This window comes from Lathyrus oleraceus, chromosome 6 (assembly GCF_024323335.1).
Source record: "Lathyrus oleraceus cultivar Zhongwan6 chromosome 6, CAAS_Psat_ZW6_1.0, whole genome shotgun sequence".
NCBI classification, from domain to species: domain Eukaryota; kingdom Viridiplantae; phylum Streptophyta; class Magnoliopsida; order Fabales; family Fabaceae; genus Lathyrus; species Lathyrus oleraceus.
In genome coordinates, this window is record NC_066584.1 from 242,292,037 (window position 1) to 242,311,307 (window position 19,271).

General features: G+C 34.8%; 1 protein-coding gene across 1 annotated transcript; it reads right to left on the bottom strand.

The window, feature by feature from the left end:
- Nucleotides 1-18,002: 18,002 nt before the first annotated feature.
- Nucleotides 18,003-19,063, bottom strand: LOC127092582 (uncharacterized). Its single transcript, XM_051031477.1, has one exon. The coding sequence runs from the start codon at nucleotides 18,956-18,958 to the stop codon at nucleotides 18,092-18,094; it is 867 nt and encodes a 288-aa protein (XP_050887434.1). The 5' UTR covers nucleotides 18,959-19,063; the 3' UTR covers nucleotides 18,003-18,091.
- Between the last annotated feature and the right edge of the window lie 208 nt (nucleotides 19,064-19,271).

A 19,271-nucleotide genomic window follows, 5' to 3' on the forward strand; every position in this document is an offset into this window, starting at 1 on the left:
CTTAATTAGTGATTGACTTTGAGAATTTTAAAGATCTGAAACTGAAACATGCAAAGTGTTTAGTCTTTTGAAATTTTTGTTATAAAATCTCTCAATAAGTTCAGGCCAAATCACAATTCCTTATTCACCCAATCATACTTCTAGTTCAAGATGAATATAACTTCTGAACAATCTACTACTCAATTTGTTTCAGAGACTTGTATAGTCTCTGAGGCAACTTATGATCAGAACGTCAGACCTTCTGAAGAAATTCCTTCAACCTCTCTTCCTCAGGAACTGAAGCCACAAAAGAAGATTAGTAATAAGAATAAGAATAAGTCCAAGAGAAGAAGAAGATTAAGAGAAGTGATTCATTTCGATTGAGATGAAGAAGAGGAATTGGATTTAGATTGGGGGAAATTTTTCTACGCTTCGATACCTAGGGATGATTAGGATTAATATTGTAAACATCTATTTGTAATTATTCCTTTAGTTAAATTAAATTCTTTTCCCTTTTTAATTTGCATACCATCCTTTTAATCATAATTATTTCCTTTAAAGTTAACTAATTAAGAAGTACAAAATTCAGAAAGAAGAACACAACGCTCTTAACTTGATATTTCTTTTTCATTCGATTCATTTGATACATTCAGTTAAGCATATAAATTTATTTGGTTATAAAATCATAGGCTAAGAAAGAATGCATCAAATAAAACTAAGAATAAGAACATACAAGTCTTAAGCATTTTTTTACAAAGTAATTCTTTTGATGTAATATGTTACATATATTTATTGATTGGAGATGTTTTACAAGTCATACAAACTAAAATCAAGAATAATATCATAAACATTTCATCTAAATAATTCATCCAAAAATAAAAGAAATGCACAAAATAGAAATTTAAGGACATGTTGCTTGCTGAAGTGAAACAGAAGGTAGATCTTGAAGTTGGACATTGGAAGAATTTTCATTATCCCGATGTTAGCTATCGACTTCTTTCAAAGATATTGATCTTTCAAAGATATTGAATGAAATTTCATTCACATTTAAAATATGAAGAGGATAAATCTTCAATATCTGTGATAAGAAGAAGCAGGAGATCTATTTCATCAAATTCCATTAAATCTAAGTTCTCAAGTAGTTTGTCATCAAAAGATGATTCCAAACTACCCTTTCTCGAGACCGAAGATTAGATATCTTTGATAGATCATAGGTGTCCTTAAGAATATACTAAATTTGTTTCGAAACAAGAAAATATGGGGTAACTTCATCAACTTCACAGTCAGTTGCATAAGTAGAGGTGGCTGAGGCGATGATGAAATATACATCACAACCTTCGGAGAGGATGGCAAGCTTATCATTAGAAGATTTAATCCACATGATTTCATATGCATTTGTTCATGTTACTTCACCAAAGCAACAACATGTCTTCATATTAAATATAATGATTCGCTAATTAATCGGACGAGTCATCACAACGTATCTACAATAGACAATTGACTACTATGAGTCCAACTTAGCATTAGAAAGAATATAAGCATTTTAAAATAAGTTAGAAAATGTTTCATGCTTGAAAAAAAAGTTTTTAAGTGAAAAGCAGTCTATGTGCCGACACATACGATCCATAGGTCGACACATAGAAGAAACATTTGCCTATGTGTCGACACATATGAGTTACAGGTCGGCTCATGTACCTCATTTTTAAAGTCTGTAGAATTCTGTTTGATGTGCCGACTGCATGTGTTGACACATGATCTTTAAAGGCCAACAAATGACCTATACAGGTCGACATATGCATCGAACAGGTCGGCACATGACCTATACAGGTTGACACATACTACTATATTTTTGGAAAAAAAATCATGTTTTAACCATCCAAACACTACCTCATGTGCCAAAAACTCATGTTACGAAAATCCATCAAATAAACCCAATTTCTTATGGCTATGTCTTCCTAATTCATCGTTTACTCCAGAGGTTCATGAATCAACATCATATTACAAAAACATCATAATGTTCATCATCTCTAAATCATCAATAACACAATCAAGATCAAAACCTTCAAACATCAATCAATAGAATAATATCACCAACAACATCAATACAAAATATATGCCTACATAGGGTACATGAATTTCATATCAACTCCATCATACAACAACAATTATAACATAAAAATCAAAATTAAGATTTAGAACACCCAATCCAAAGGAGGTTAAGGATTCATCCATATACCCCACATGTTTTACACCTAATTGGTAGCTTTTTCTCCCCCTTACCTGATTTCCATCAAAAGCCCTTTGATCCTTAGAGTTATTCTTCAATCTCAAGCCCTTGCTCTCCCTCTTTGCCTCTTTTGCTCCAACTCTCCAGAATACATACTAACTCTTTCAGGTTCTCAAATTCCCTATTTTATTTCAAGACCTATTTCCTTCCAAATAGACTCTTCCCTTTTTTAACCTCCAACTTGTCTTTGTATCCCCTTCTTATCCTCCATATTTTCCTTAATTCCAACCTTGCCCTCAATCTCTCTACACTTCTTATTTCTCATCATTTAATTAATTAATTAATTCAAATAAAAATATTATTTATTCTAATAATCAATTAAATTTATAAATAATTTCTAAACAAATATACCATGCTCTTACTCTCTCTATACCTCTATTTCAAGGACACTTACCCCCACAATCACATCATAAACAATTTAAAATACCAATTAATCAAATAAAATTCTAAAAATAATTCAATTAAATTGATTAATTGAATTCGAGTTGTTACAATTCTCCCCCACTTAAAAGAACTTTCGGCCTAAAAAATTACTTGAAGGAAACAGAGTTGGATACGACTCTCTCATCTGACTCTCTATCTCCCAAGTTATGCTTCCACCAAATGGTCCTCCCCACACTACCTTCACCAAGCAAATATCCTTACCATGAAACTGCTTCACTTTCCAATCCTCTATCCTCATGGGCGATGCCTCCACAATCAGGTTCTTTCTCACCTACATATCGTCTACTTGGATCACATGAGACGAATCCATAATGTATCTCCTAAACTGAGATACGTGAAACACATCATGAAGATTAGAAAGCGACAGTGTTAAGGAAATACGATAGGACATCTCTTATATCCTCTGCAATATCTGGTATGCACCAACAAAATATGGCGTGAGTTTTTTATACTTCAAGGCTCGACCAACACCGATTACTAGGGTAACCCTCACAAACACACAGTCCCCCTCTTGGAACTCAAGTGTCTTTCTCCTCTTATCATGGTAACCCTTTTGGTGACTTTGCAAAGCTTTCATGTTCTCTTGAATCATCTTGATCTTCTCAAAAGTCTATTGCATAATCTCATGTCCAATTACCGCACTCTCACCAGATTCGTACCAACACAGAGGTATCCTACACAATCTACCATACAATTCCTCAAACAGGGCCATCCTAATACTCAAATAGAAACTGTTATTGTAAGTGAACTCAATCAACGACAAGTATTTATCCCAAGCACTTCTTTGTTCTAGCACACAAGCCCTCAACAGATCCTCCAAGGATTGGATAGTCCTCTCTGTTTGCCCATCAGTCTGCGGGTAATAAACATAACTCAACTTCAGCTTAGGACCTAAGGCTTCTTATAAAATCTACAAAAACCTTGTCGTGAACCTCAAATCTCTATCTGATACAATGCTCGACGAAATACCATGCAAACTAACAATGTTCTCAATATACAACTCAATTAACTTCTGCAAGGTATAACTGATCATGATTGGTATGAAATGAGCCGATTTAGTCATCCTATCAATAATTACCCAAATAGAATCACATCCCTTTGTTTTCTTTGGTAAACTTGTTACGAAATCCATGGAAATGCTATCCAACTTCCACTCTGGAATACTCAAAGGTTGCATCAGACTTGACGGTCTCTGGTGTTCAATCTTTGATTTCTGACAAGTCAAACAAGCATAGAAAAATTCAGCTACTTCTTTTTTCATTCCTGACCACCACAATAATTTCTTTAAGTCTTTATACTTAATCTAATGAATACTCAACCCAATGAATACTCAACCCACTCTTGTGACCCTCCTCAAGAATACTCTTCTTAAGCTCGGGTACATCTGGTACACATATCCTATCTTTGAACATCATCACGCCGTTCTCATCAATTCTGAAGTCGTCACCCTTATTCTGATTTATTAACACAAGTTGGTCAACCAATCCCAAATCGGTCTTCTGACCCTCTCTGATCTCTTCAAGAATGTTACTCTTCAGCTTCAACATACCCAACTTCACACTATTAGAGCTTTCTTCACATACTAGACTCATGTCTAAATTTCTCAATTAACTCTAGCTCTCAATCCATCAACATTGACATATGCAAAGATTTCTTACTCAATGCATCAGCTCCAATGTTAGCCTTACCCGGATGGTAACTGAAGTTAAAATCATAATCTTTCAGAAACTCAAGCCACCTCCTCTACCTCATATTCAGTTCCTTCTGATCAAATAAATATTTCAAACTCTTGTGATCATTAAACACTTCAAATTTGGATCCAAACAGGCAGTGCCTCCAAATCTTCAACACGGATACCATTGCTTCCAACTCAAGAACATGCGTATGATAATTCCTTTCAAGATCTCTCAACTTCCTTGAAGCATAATCCACAACATTACCATTCTGCATCAACACGCCTCCTAGACCCATCTTTGAAGCATCACAATATACAACAAAGGACTCACTTGGATTCGGCAAAATCAAAATTTTGAGCATACATCAACTTCTTCTTGAGTTCTTGGAAACTCTCTTCACAATACACATCCCAAACATAGGCTTGACCCTTTCGAGTCAACTGAGTAAACGATAATGCTAACTTCGAAAAACCTTTAATGAACTTCCTATAGTAACCAACTAATCCAAGAAAACTTCTAATCTCAGTGACAGACTTCAGAATCTCCCATTGTAACAGAATATTTATCTTTGATGGATCAAAAGTTATACCACCACTAGAAACCACATGACCAATTAAACTTACTTCTCTTAACCAGAACTCGCACTTGTAAAACTTTGCGTACAACTGGTTCTCTTTTAATGTCTGCAATACAACTCTTAGATGTTCCAGATGCTCTTCATCAGACTTCGAGTATATCAGGATGTCATTTATAAACACAACCACAAACTGGTCTAATATACGGATGAAAGATTTTATACATGTATTCCATGAACACTTCGGTCGCATTAGACACACCAAACAACACTACCGAATACTCGTAGTGACCATACCTCATTCTGAAATCTGTCTTCGGAATATCTTCAAGATTCACGTGAATCTGATGATAACCCGAATGCAAATCTATCTTGCTAAATACACAAGCACCTACCAATTGATCCATCAAATCATCAATTCTAAGAAGTGGATACTTGAACTTGATAGTCACCTTATTCAGATGTCGGTAGTCCATACATAGCCTCATACTATTGTCCTTCTTCTTCATTAACAACATTGGCACACCCCACGGAGAAACACTCAGACGAACAAACTTCTTCTCAAGCATATCTTCTAGTTGCTTCTTCAATTCACCCAGCTCCGAAGCAGACATCCTATAAGGAGTCGTCGACACTGGACTAGTACTAGGTACCAAGTCTGTAGAAAACTCCACCTCGCACTTGGCGGAAAATCACTAATATCATTTGGAAACACGTCTGGAAAATCACTCACCACAGGTAGCTCGTCTAACACAGCTTTAGTCTTCGCCTTCATAGAATCTAATATCATAAACACTGCAGCATTGTCCTTCACAAACTCATTTACTTGATTAATAGATATAAACATCAACTTTTCACCTCCATCAAACTCATATTCATGCTTTGGAGGCAAGTCGCAGACATCTTCAGGAAAACATCCGGAATTACACACCACTTGCATATCACTACCCATCACATTTCTACTCAGTCTCTGAGAAGTAAATCTTAATAATACATGATCGTTCTCCTTCAAAGACATCCCAACTGTACCAGCAGACTAGAATCTTGAATCCACATCCTCTTTGGATTCAAGAAACTGCATCGACTTATCAAAACATTTAGTAAACACTTGGTTTAACTCCAACCAATTCATTCCAAGAATAACATCAAGTTGTTCCAATGAAAGACAAACCGTACACATCCTTAGGAAACATGTCAAGATATTCAACACACCACTGGCTCATCTCAAGCCAAAAGATCTCCTTCCCCCTCACAAGGAAGCGAACAACGAGAACACTTGACCATCTTCCCTCAAGGATCCCACCATTTTGCTAACCGACACCATCCTTGAATTTGACATCTCTTCGGGTTCAGGAAAAGTACAACATTCTCAAAACAGATGAACTAGCCAACACTACACTCTCGCATGCAGCAACATGATGTCGAAGCACTCTACAGTTGGAATATCCAAGAGAAGCATTTTCTTCTCCCCCACTTGTTCCATTCCCAACCTGCAAACAGAAAAAAACAAGCATCGACATTGTTTTCACACACATGTCACATACTAGGGAACAAACATAAAATAACAACCTGGTCGGACGGATCAACCTACTTTGATATCCCTATGTAACATCCTAAACCCCACATACAATTTTAATGCATAATTTAATAAAAATCACAACCACATAGGGTGTCACTCACATCAAACACATCATGCTCCGTAACTATGGGTACAAATTATCACATAAGACCTGTCACCACATGCTCACCATCACTTAGGGCATCATCGTAACAGAATCATTATCAAATCAATTAAACATGATAAATGCAACTCCGGATGTTAAATCTCATAACTTTAACTTTCATAACACAATAACAAGAATCGTAATATTTAACTCGTCACAATGTTGAAATCTCATCAAACATAAATAAAAATTTCAACAAAACAAAAGAAATTAAAGCGAACGTTCTCGGCCCGATGTTACATTGACCATGGCAAGACCCTACTAAAGGAAATAACAAACTATAGGAAGCCACTCCAAGAGCTACCTTCCACTTACTTCAACAATGCTACTCCTGAATATCTGCATGATGCCCATGTAAAGGCAACATTCAAACAAAAGGGGTGAGAAACAACAAACTAATATAAAAAGTGTAAGGAATGCTAATATAGGGAACACACATCATGTACACATTCATTACACAGGGATCAATGACATAATCTCACACTTAAGTCATGACAACAATCACATAATCACATCCCATCATAACATCATGAAAAATCAACATGTGCAATCATATATGCAAATGTACTCCATAACTGACTCATTATTCAATGAGGTACCATTCATGAACACTCTGGTTCACCTCACTCCCGATATTCACCATAGGACCAGAGCACACCAAATCATTACCACCATAGGTAACGCTTCATCGATCCCCACCTGAAACCCACTACTCACTCCCGATTCCCACCGTACACCATGATGCATGACTCTCAATAACATGCATTATCACACAGCAAAGCTTACCAAAAAGGATCCCCATACACATCTCACAATTTATGCACCACATCATTCATCATGCACAACAAATAATTCATGTTACAACATCAATAACATCAACAAACAACGGTAACTCATCAACATGATTTCATAAGCATTAATTCATGTTACTTCACCAAAGCAACAACATATCATCCTATTAAATATAATGATTCACTAAATAATCATACGATTTATCATAATATATCTACAGTAGAAAATTGACTATTATGAGTGCAATATAGCATTAGGAAGCATTTAAGCATTTGAAAATAAGTTAGAAAATGTTTCATGCTTTAAAAATAAGTTTTTAAGTGAAAAACATTCTATTTATCGATACATATGATCCATAGGTCGACACATAGAAGAAAAGTTTGTCTATGTGTCGACACATACGAGTTACATGTTAGCTCATATACCTTAATTTTAAAGCATGTAGCGTTCAATTTGATGTGCCGACTGCATGTGTCGACACATGACCTTTACAGGTCAACTCATGACCTATACAGGTCGACTCATGCATCTAACAGGTCAGCACATGACCTATACAAGTCGACACATACTATGATATTTTCTAAAAACAAAATCAGTTTTTTAACCATCCCAACACTACCTTATGTGCCAAAAACTCATGTTACGAAAATTCATCAAATAAATCCAATTTCTTATGGTTATAGCTTCCTAATTCATCATTTACTCCATAGGCTCATAAATCAACATCATATTACAAAAACATCATCATGCTCATCATCTCTAAATCACCAATAGCACAGTCAAGGTCAAAACCTTCAAACATCAATCAATGGCATAATATCATTAACAACATCAAAACAAAATATATGCATACATAGGTTACATGAATTTCACACCAATTCCATCATACAACAAAAATTATAACACAAAAATCAGAATTGTGATTTAGAACACCCAATCCTAAGGAGGTTAAGGGTTCCTCCATCTACCTCACATGTTTTACACCTAATTGGTAGCATTTTTCCCCCTTACCTGATTTCAGCAAATGCCCTTTGATCCTTAGAGTTCTTCTTCAACGTGAAGCCCTTGCCCTTTGCTCCACCTCTCCAAAATACGTACTGACTCTTTCAGGTTCTCAAGTTCCCTATTTTATTCCAAGACCTATTTCCTTCCAAATAGACTCTTCCCTTTTTTTACCCTCCAACTTGTCCTTGAATCCCTTTCCTATCCTCCATATTTTCCTTAATTCCAACCTTGCCCTCAATTTCTCTACACCTCTTATTTCTCATTATTTAATTAATTAATTCAAATGAAAATATTATTATAAAATATTTGTTATTCTAATAATCGATTATAATTTCTAAACAACTATACCATGCTCTTACTTTCTCTATACCTCTACTTCAAGGACACTTACTCCCACAATCATATCATAAACAATTTAAAATACCAATTAATCAAATAAATTTATAAATAATTCAATTAAATTGATTAATTGAATTTGGGGTGTTACATCTATCCCAACCTTTTTTAGAAATACAACTTTGTAGATCATTTCCTGATGCACTCATATCTTCAAGATTGACAACACTTTCATTGATGACAGTCAGTTGGTTTCTCAATCCAAGGTTAGATCTATAAGTCATCTCAGGTTGAGACAAAGGATCCAGGAGGAAGTTAAAAAGTGATCAACTTGGGCACAAAGCGAGAAAAAAAGGAAGTCAAGATTGAGACATCTCTAGAAGCAAGCATCCGGGAAAGGTTATTCAAGCTCTTGCATGAATATATGGATGTCTTTGCATGGTCATATCAATATATGCTTGGATTAGACACAAAACATTTTGAGCATAAATTACCACTTTAGCCAGAATCCCGCTAGTGAAGCAAAAACTGAGAAGAACTAGGCCTGACTTGTCTATCAAGATTCGAGAAGAAGTCAAAAGGTAGTTTGGTGTTGGCTTCCTAGCAGTGGCCAAGTATACTCAATGGGTTTCCAATATTGTGCCTGTTTCGAAGAAGGATGGAAAAGTGAGAATGTGAGTTGACTACAGGGATTTGAACAAAGCTAGTCCAAAAGACGATTTCCTTGTACCACATATTGATGTATTAGTAAACAACATTACCAAATTCTCAGTATTCTGCTTCATGGACGGATTCTCCGGTTATAACCAGATCAAGATGGCTCCAGGAGATATGAAAAATACAATGTTCATCACCCCATGGGAAAAATTTGTTGTACGGTAATGCTCTTTGGTCTAAAGAGTGTTGGGGCAACCTATTTGAGAGTGATGGTCACCCTTTTCCATGATATGATGCACAAAGAGATTAAAGTGTATCTCGATAAAATGATTGCCAAATCTCAAAGTGAAGAGGATTATATGGACCACTTATATAAAATTTTCAAGCAATTAAGAAAATTCAAGTTGCAGTTGAACCCTGCCAAGTGCACATTTGGTATCCGATCCAGAAAATTGTTGGGATTCATCGTTAGCCAACGAGTAATTGAAGTGGATCCTGACAAAGTTAGAGCAATACAAGAGATGCCTGCTCTGCAAACTGAAAAGGAGGTCAGAGGATTCTTAGGAAGATTTAATTACATCTCCATGTTTATTCATCACATGATGGCTACTTGTGAGCTAATCTTCAAATTGTTTCAAAAAGATCAAGAAATTGAATGAAATGAATATTTCCAATGGGTATTTGAGAAGATCAGGCGCTATTTGCAGAAGCCTCCTAACTTGATTCCACCTATCCCAGTAAAACCACTCATAATGTACTTAACAGTTCTTGATGGATTGATGGGATGCGTGTTGGGGAAACATGACGAAACCAACATAAAGGAGCATGTCGTTTATTATATGAGTAAAAAGTTCACTAACTGTGAAACAAGATACTCAATGCTCGAGAAAACTTGTTGTGCATTGGCATAATCCACCAGACTCCTAAGGAAATACATGATGACTCATATTACTTGGTTGATATACAAAATGGATATGATCAAGTACATATTTGAGAAGCTCGTCCTAACTGGGAGGATAGCTCATTGGCAAATGTTGTTGTCGGAATATGATATTTAGTATGTCACTCAGAAAGATATAAAAGGAAGTGTGATGTTAGAGTACCCCGCATACCAACCAGTGGAAGACTACCAAACCATGCAGATTGAATTCCCTGATAAATAATCATGGTCTTGAGTGACGAAAAGTCATAAGTGATGATGAAAGGCCCAAACTAGAAGATCGATGGAAGCTCGCGTTCAAATGCGCATCAGATTCCATAGGGCATGGAATTGGAGCAATCTTAATCTCTAGAAGGAATGGTTATACTCCCTTCACAACAAGGTTATATTTCGATTGCTCGAACAACATGGCAGAATATAAAGCGTGCATCAAGGTATATGGAGACTTAGCACTGGTTATTTTTGAAGTGAAAGGATAATGGGAACCTGTCATCCTAAGTTGATCCCTTATCGTGCTCATGTCATGGAGTTGATGAAATAATTTGAAGAAATGACTTTTCATCACATTCCTAGAGAGGAAAATCAGGTTGCAGACGCTTTGGCTACATTATCATCGATGTACCAAGTGAATTTCCACAATGAAGCTTTAATCATAAGAATGAATAGTAGGAATGAGATGATATAGTGTTAATCAATTGAAGAGGAAACCGATGGTAAACCATGGTTTTATGACATTAAATGTTATCTCTAGAAACAAGAGTATATGGAGAATGCCTCGATCATGGACAAGAAAACCTTGAGAAGTTTAGTAACAAAATTCTTCCTAAGTGGTGATATGCTTTATAAGAGAAACCATGACATGGTTCTGCTCAGATGTGTGTATATAGACACGAAGCAGACATGTTAATCAAAGAAATCCATGAAGGATCCTTTAGGACCCATGCCAATGAGCATGTTATGGCAAATAAGATCCTAAGGGCCAACTATTACTGGTTGACTATGGAAACTGACTATTTTCACTAAGCCAAAATATGCCACAAGTTCCAGATTTATGCTGATAAGGTGCATGTGCCGCCAACTCCTCTGAATGTCTTGATATCTCCTTGGCCTTTCTCAATGTGGGGCATTGAAAAGATCGGTCTAATCGAGCCAAAAGCTTCTCATGGGCATTGTTTCATCTTCGTCGCCATCGACTACTTCACCAAGTCGGTAGAAGTTGTTTCTCATGCCAACGTAACAAGACAAGTGGTTGTCCAGATTATCAAGAAAGAAATAATTTTTCGTTATGGAATTCATAGAAAAATTATCACCGATAATGGGTTAAAATTGAACAGCAAGATGATAAAAGAGTTATGCGAGACTTCAAGATTGATCACCATAAATCATCGCCGTATTGACCAAAGATGAATGAAGTTGCGGAAGAAGCAAATAAAAATATCAAAAAGATCACATCAATGTGAGTTTTGACGGAGACCAAGTTAGAAGAGGCTAAATGGATTCAAAACAGGTTTGACTAACGGAACCTCATTGATGAGAAGCACACGATTTCTCTGTGCCATTTCCAACTGTATCAGAAACGGCTCAAGAAGGAATTTGACAAGGTCCATCCTCGAGAATTCAAGGAAGGCGATCTCGTGCTCAAGAAGATCTTGTCCATACACAAAAATTCATGCAGGAAGTGGACTGAAAACTACGAAGGCCCATAAGTTGTAAAGAAATCCTTCTCTGGAGGAGCTCTGATTCTCACAACCATGGATGGCGAAGAGTTTCCACTCCTGGTGAACTATGATGCATACAAGAGATATTATGCCTAAGAAAAAAGGTAGTATGCTAAGTTAAAAACCTAAAAGGGAGATTTAGGCACACAAAAAAAGGCATCCCAATGGACTAAAAACTTGAAATAGAGGTCTAGGAAAAAGTTAGGGATACAAAAGTTGTGTCAGCTCGCTGAGTCAAAAAACCGAAAGGGAGATTTAGACAAAAAAAGAGTATCCCGGTGGATTGAAAACTCGAAAGAGCAATCCATAAAAAAAATTATGGACTTTTAAAGGCAAAGTTACGTCATGTAAGATTGATCAACGCAGAAGAACCATTAGTAGGAAGGATCAATAGTTACTCTGTTCAGAAGCAAGGTTTTATGGACTCATGGTTATAAGGAAAGTAGTGGTTATTGTGATTCAATGTAAACCCCATTCCCATTCCCATTTTCAATTGTCCCCTTTGTAATATTCTATACGGAGCTACACATTCGTATGCTACCATTCCATGAATAAAATCTAGATTTGCCCATCAAAGCTTTTCATTCGTGTTTTCTTTGTTTTCCTTCTTTTGCAAAATGTCATTTATTTTTTATGATATAATTGTAAAGTTAAGGAATACTAAACATATTGAAAACACAATGACTTTGACATTTAAAATGATTAAAGAAAAACCATGTTTTTTCAAAAGTTACAAAGTCATAAAGCACTCTTGGATCACCAGAAAAGGAATCTCCATCGGGTACAACCCATCCACTTTCTGAAGGGATCATCAGCCGCGTGTGTAACTGCAAGCTTGACAAAAGCATCCAAAGGCATCTATCTGCAGTAAGAGTTGGCAGAGTTTCATGTGTCATAGAATCCAAATACCACTACCACATAAAAGCTCAATTGTGCTTGACACATTAACCCAGTTTTCATAAGCATCTGTACTGCATGCATTGATCATTCATGCAACATAAATCATGCATAACTCAAAATGTATCATACTCATCTGTATGTCATGCAGACTTGTTCCCATCAACAATTTATCCATTGACCCAAAGTCCAAATTCGTTTGACACCTATAAAGGCTGGTTCTTGTCCAACAAAATTTAGAAGCCTTTTGAATCCGAGAATTACCAGATACCATTTCGTTTGTTACGTGAGAATTTGTAACATATTTTCTTATTCTGTGAGAAGCTAGAATCTATTACCTTGTTCTGTGAGAAGCCAGAATCCACTATTTTATTATGTGAGAAGTCATAACACTTTCACTTTTTGTCACGTGAGAATCCATAACTTATCTTTTTTAGTTATGTGAGAAGTTGAAACCTTTCATTTTTATTACATGAGAACCCGTAACTTACCATTTTTTATTGTTATGTGAGAAGTCAGAACCTTTCATTTTTGTTACGTAAGAATATGTAACTTATCTTTTTGTTATGTAAGAAGCTGAGACCTTTTATCTTTGTTACGTGAGAACCCATAACTTACCTTTTTTGTTCTGTGAGAAGCCAGAACCTTTCATTTTCATTATGCGAGAATCTGTAACTTGCCATTTTTGTTTTGTGAGAAGCTAGAACATTTCATTTTCGTTACTTGAGAATTCGTAACTAATCATTTTCATTATGTGAGAAGCCAAAACCTTTCATTTTGTTACGTGAGAATCATTAACTTGTCATTTTCGTTATGTAAGAAACCAAGACCTTTCATTTTATTACGTGAGAGTATGTAACTTGTCATTTTCATTTTGTGATAATCCATAACCTTTCATTTGTTTTACGTGAGAATCTGTAACTAATCATTTTTGTTCTGTGAGAAGCCATAACCTTTATTTTTGTTACACGATAATCCGTAACTTGTCATTTTCGTTTTGTGAGAAGCCAAAACCTTTCATTTTGTTATGTGAGAATCCATAACATGTCATTTTCGTTGTGTGAGAAGCCAAAACCTTTCATTTTTGTTACATGAGAATCTGTAGCTTGTCATTTTTGTTCTGTGAGCAGCCAAAACCTTTCATTTTATTACGTGAGAACCTATAACTTACCCTTTTGTTATGTGAGAAGGCAGAACCTTTCATTTTTATTAGGTGAGAACCTGTAACATGTCTTTTTTGTTCTTTGAGAAGCCATAACCTTTCATTTTCATTACGTGAGAATCTGTAACATGTCATTTTTCGTACTATAAGAAGCCATAACCTTTCATTTTTATTACGTGAGAATCTATAACTTGTATTTCCATAACATACCTTTGTTTTCCCCAGTGAGTCTTTTTCCCTTACCTCATTCAATCCATAATGGACCCCTTTTACAAGTCATCTCAGTAACCTTACAAAAACTCATAACATAACAAATCATCTCACTGCATCTAGAGACAAAATTTGGATCCTTTAGTATTTAAGTATCTCCCACCGTGATTATATGAAGATTAACATTGTCCATATTCTCTGGTGGAAGATATTTAAATAGAGACAACTGGTTGTCATACCCCAACTTTTGTCCATTTTACCATTTCATTCATGCATCTTTGCATATCGGTAAATGCATATCTTTAGGCATAATTCTAAAATACAACCATGGATGTTTTTTGAATGCTTAAAGTTGAACCATCATTCATCATACATTCATACCATTGTGCCATTCATGATTTTAATTTCACTTTACCACATGCATGTTGCATCTTTTAAAATCAAAATTTGGATTTTCTAATTCAATTTCAATTCATATCATCCCATTTCCATTTGAAAAAGTAACTAAAGGGTTTGGATTGACATTTTTTGCAGTTAAAATAGACTTACATAATTTACATAAGTAGGAATTAAGTTGGTTTCCAACATTGGTCTTTGCATAACTTGAGATTATATCTTGAAATACAATCCACGTCTACATGGTTTTTCTTCATGTATAAGTTAACATCACCATTTGAAAAAATAAAAAGAAGCCTAAAGTTGAGTTTGAATGAATTGCATGACACAAGTTTGTTATATATTATCTTTATCATGTCATTTTGAAAATTATACAATTTCAAGAACCTTTTAGTATCGTATCATTCCAAAATGGACTTGAAATATTTTTGAGTAATATTTCATTTGCACAAACATACTACATCATCATCCTTCCGATTTCATTTCTTGGAAATAACAATCTCGATTAAAAAGAGAGAAAAGTTTGAATCACATGTTTCCAACTCGGTTCACATTGCAGCTGATTTTTTCATACAAGAATAATGGAAGAAACAAAATAAATTGAGCAAAATATAAATTGAATTTCATTATAATTTTTAATTGTAAAGTTATTATAAAATTGTTACAAAGGATTCACAACAGTAAAATACAAAAGGAATTATAGTTTGAATTACAATATTCACGTTCAAAAACATGGCACATGGATCACCAAAACCTCACTCGAAGTCATTCATTCTCCATTCTCTCAAATCCCATAAAATTATTTTCTCTCTTTCTATCTATTATTTTATAGTCAATCTTGGCACGTCTGATGTAGGTCACGCGGTTCCATCCATGGCCTTCTGTTTGGTTGATTGTTCAATTGATTAGGGACCTCTGTATAGGGAGTTCCACCATAACATGGGTGGACCTTCATTTACCAACCGTTGATCATGATTAGTAATATGATCCAACGTCTCCCTTTGAGTCAGCAATTTTTACTATGATTTTGGGCCTTCCAATGTGTTAGGCTTCACCCATTGTTCATTGCATGCTTGTTTTTCTCCTACACCCCTAATTAGTAAAACATTAGGCATCTGTTTGCAAGCCTATACAAATTTGGGGTGTCACCTTTTTTTCTTTATTTACACTCTTTTTTTATGGTTTTTTCTTTTAATAATTTTGTTTTTTAAGGCCTTAAGCCCAATATCTCATTGCCATCATACATCCTCAATGAATATTGCACCCCCACTCCTTTATTTTTTTTAATTTTTTTATTGTTATTTGTTAATTAATTAAGTAAATAATTAAAATCAACCTTTTAGAAATAAAAGTGCTTGATCAACATCAAGCGATTTTCAAAATACTCCACTAACATTTCACTCAATTTCAAAACTCTTCCACCATCAAATCAAATCCTTTTCGAAATAAATACTTGATCAATATCAAATTCTTTTCCGCTTAATCAAAGCACTTCGAAATCTTTTTCATAATTAAATCGGTTGAAAAAGATTTGTTTGGACATGATATCCTTTCTTTCCCCCAAGTATTTGAATGCTAGACGTACTTAGAACGTTATTCGAATAATTGTCTTCCATTCAAAACACAATAATTAACTGAATCTAGTTTGGTCTTTATTAGATGAAAAATGATTGGTTTCGACATAATATCCTCTTTTTTCCCCGAGTATTTGAATGCTAGTCGTACTTAACTCATTGTCCGAATACTCATCTTCCATTAAGGACTTGCGACTTAATTTGCCTCACAAATTTCATAAATAATGTGGGTGAAAAAAGATTGTTTTGGACGTAATATCCTCTCTCTTTCCCGATTATTTGAGTGCTAGCTGTAACTAGCGCTTGTTCAAATACTCATCATCCACTTAAAAACAACGCGCCAATCAAATATTTTTCTCCTTAGTGCGATGTCAAAACCTTTTCATAAACGAAAGATGCCTAGTCCATTTTGAGACGATGCAAACAACACTTTATTCCTATCATGCGTAAGAAGTAAGAATGTTTTCTGCTCGAATACAATGAGAACATAAATCTGTGAGAATCCAGATTGCCCATTCTGACATGATGCAAATGTCCATTTCTCCATGTTTTTGATAGCAAGCAATGTTTTATCTTCGAATGGGACTAATCATCCTTTGCTAAAATCGACTAATACACAAACATTTGCTACCTAGAATTATGTAGCCTTGAATTCCTCATCGCAACAGAGAATACGTAAGAGCAAGACTCACAATCTTGTCAAACACCCTAATAAAAAAAAAATTTAATCATTTTCTTTTTCTTTTCCAACTTTTAATAACTAGAAGAAAACACTAAAGAAAGCTAACACTCTACTTACAAAACTAATTAAATGATTTCCGTTGAATACAATGAATGTGAGAGATGTTAATATCTTCCCTCACATAACCGACTCTCAAACCTGAATTTGATTACAATGACCATTTTCTTTATTTTTTCTTTAAGAATTTTATTAATATTTTTCTTTTCTTTTTTGAAATAAATAAACGTACTCATTATTATTTTCAGCGTGCGAACTATCAGTAGTATTTTTTAAACCGTAATAGCATAGTAAAACAGTATTCTAAGAAGAATCTAACTTCTAAGCGCTAATGGAAGACAATATATAATGTGTATAAAGGTTTTCGTCAATTAGGTACTAAGGTACCCATAGTTTGACAAGTATACTTATCGTTTACTTTATTTTATTCCGCAAAGGAAAATTCATATACACATCTAAGAAGTGTGATATATATGCAAAATTTTCAACATGATTACGTTGTCTTGTACAACTTTTCTTGACAAATAACATATTAGTTTACTTTTCTTTTTAAACATAAACTTGTTAATGTCCTTGACAATTAGTACAAGATTAGCTTGACATCAGATGTATTATTTGCAAAAGTAAACATTTCCCTTGTCCTGACAAAAAATCTAAACGACCAAATACAATGAATACTGTTTTCTTATGTAAGATTTTGAACAAATATTTATGATTGTTTCAGCTTGTAGTAAGTGAGAATTGCATACACTTTCAAAGCCAGTTTCAAAAACCAGATAAATAAACTAATCGCTAACCTTTATATTAAAAAAAAAACACAAATCTATATTCTTGTAAAAAAAAAACAGTATTGGTATCAAGTAGATCTTAATTGACTAATCTATCCATAAACTTAAAAATTAATGTAACTATAATTTAGTATCAAATAATATTCGTCAAAAAACAAATCAATACTTTTCTTTTTTTAAAACATTCAAAAGATCAAAATCTTCTACTAGTGTTATTCATACCTTGATTAAAACCCATACATCCCAACAAACCTTGTTTATAAGGCAACATAGTTTTCCTCTTCAATTCCTCAGAAGCGGCCCGGTTCAGTGTATAATGCAACTCATGAGCCGAAACCGGTTTTCTCCGTTTTGAAACCGAACCGGAATTCTCAACGGACCGGAAGCTAGAGTTACCGACATCCTCGTACTCTGTGGTTTTAGACAAAACTCTGTATTTCCTCAAAGGATCTCTGTCAGAGCCTCTTCCTTCCGAAGCACTCCGGAATAAAAGAAAATCTTTGAGTCTCCATTTTCGATACCCTCTCGAGAATGAAATTGTTGACAAGAAAGATGAAAAATATGAAGTTTCCGCTTGTTTAACATTGTTGTTGGCAGTGGCACTACTACCTTTGTTACCATGGGAGAGTTTGGAATATTTTCTATGATCACGACAAGTAGGAAACGAGAACGATGAAGATCTTTCTCTACCATAAAGCTTATTCTGTTGTTGTTGTTGTTTTACTAACTTTTTCTCTGTTTCTTGTTGTTCTCCATGATGAGGAGGAGGAGGAGGAGGAGGTGAAATGAGATTGAGAGGGAGAATTTTTCCAGCATGGAAAAGTTCATCAGCAGAAAGAGAAGAACTTTGAAGATGGATATTGAAGTTGAATTCAAAATCTTGATCATTGTTGATGATGATAGGTTTATCATCATCTTTGAGGGATGTGAAGGAGAAGTTATTGGGGAAAAGTTGGGGAGTTGAAGGGTCAGTGATGTAAGTGGAAGATGAACAGTTGGTATTGAAATTGAAATCTATGGAAGGCACTGCTGCTACTAACATTACTTCAGTCTCCATCATGTGTTTAGTAGTTATCAATTTCAATGCTAGTTTGTAAAAATATAGATGAGTTTATATATACAGAGGATGAAAGAGGACAAAGCAAATACTAGTACTAGGTTATTAAGGAAACAAAGAAACAAGATCCGAATGTTGTACTAAATTTTGTCACAAGGGTCCCACCTTTTTTACTCTGTTTTTGTTATTTACAGTCTATATACATTCACAAATAATATTTGGATATCCATAAATCTATATACTTCTGTAACGATTTTATATTAAACATTATTTTATTTAATTTTTCAACAAGTTAAGCGATTCTTCAAGTAGTATG

Excerpts from the sequence above, each read along its gene's own strand:
- LOC127092582 (XM_051031477.1), bottom strand. The coding sequence starts at position 18,958 with ATGATGGAGACTGAAGTAATGTTAGTAGCAGCAGTGCCTTCCATAGAT.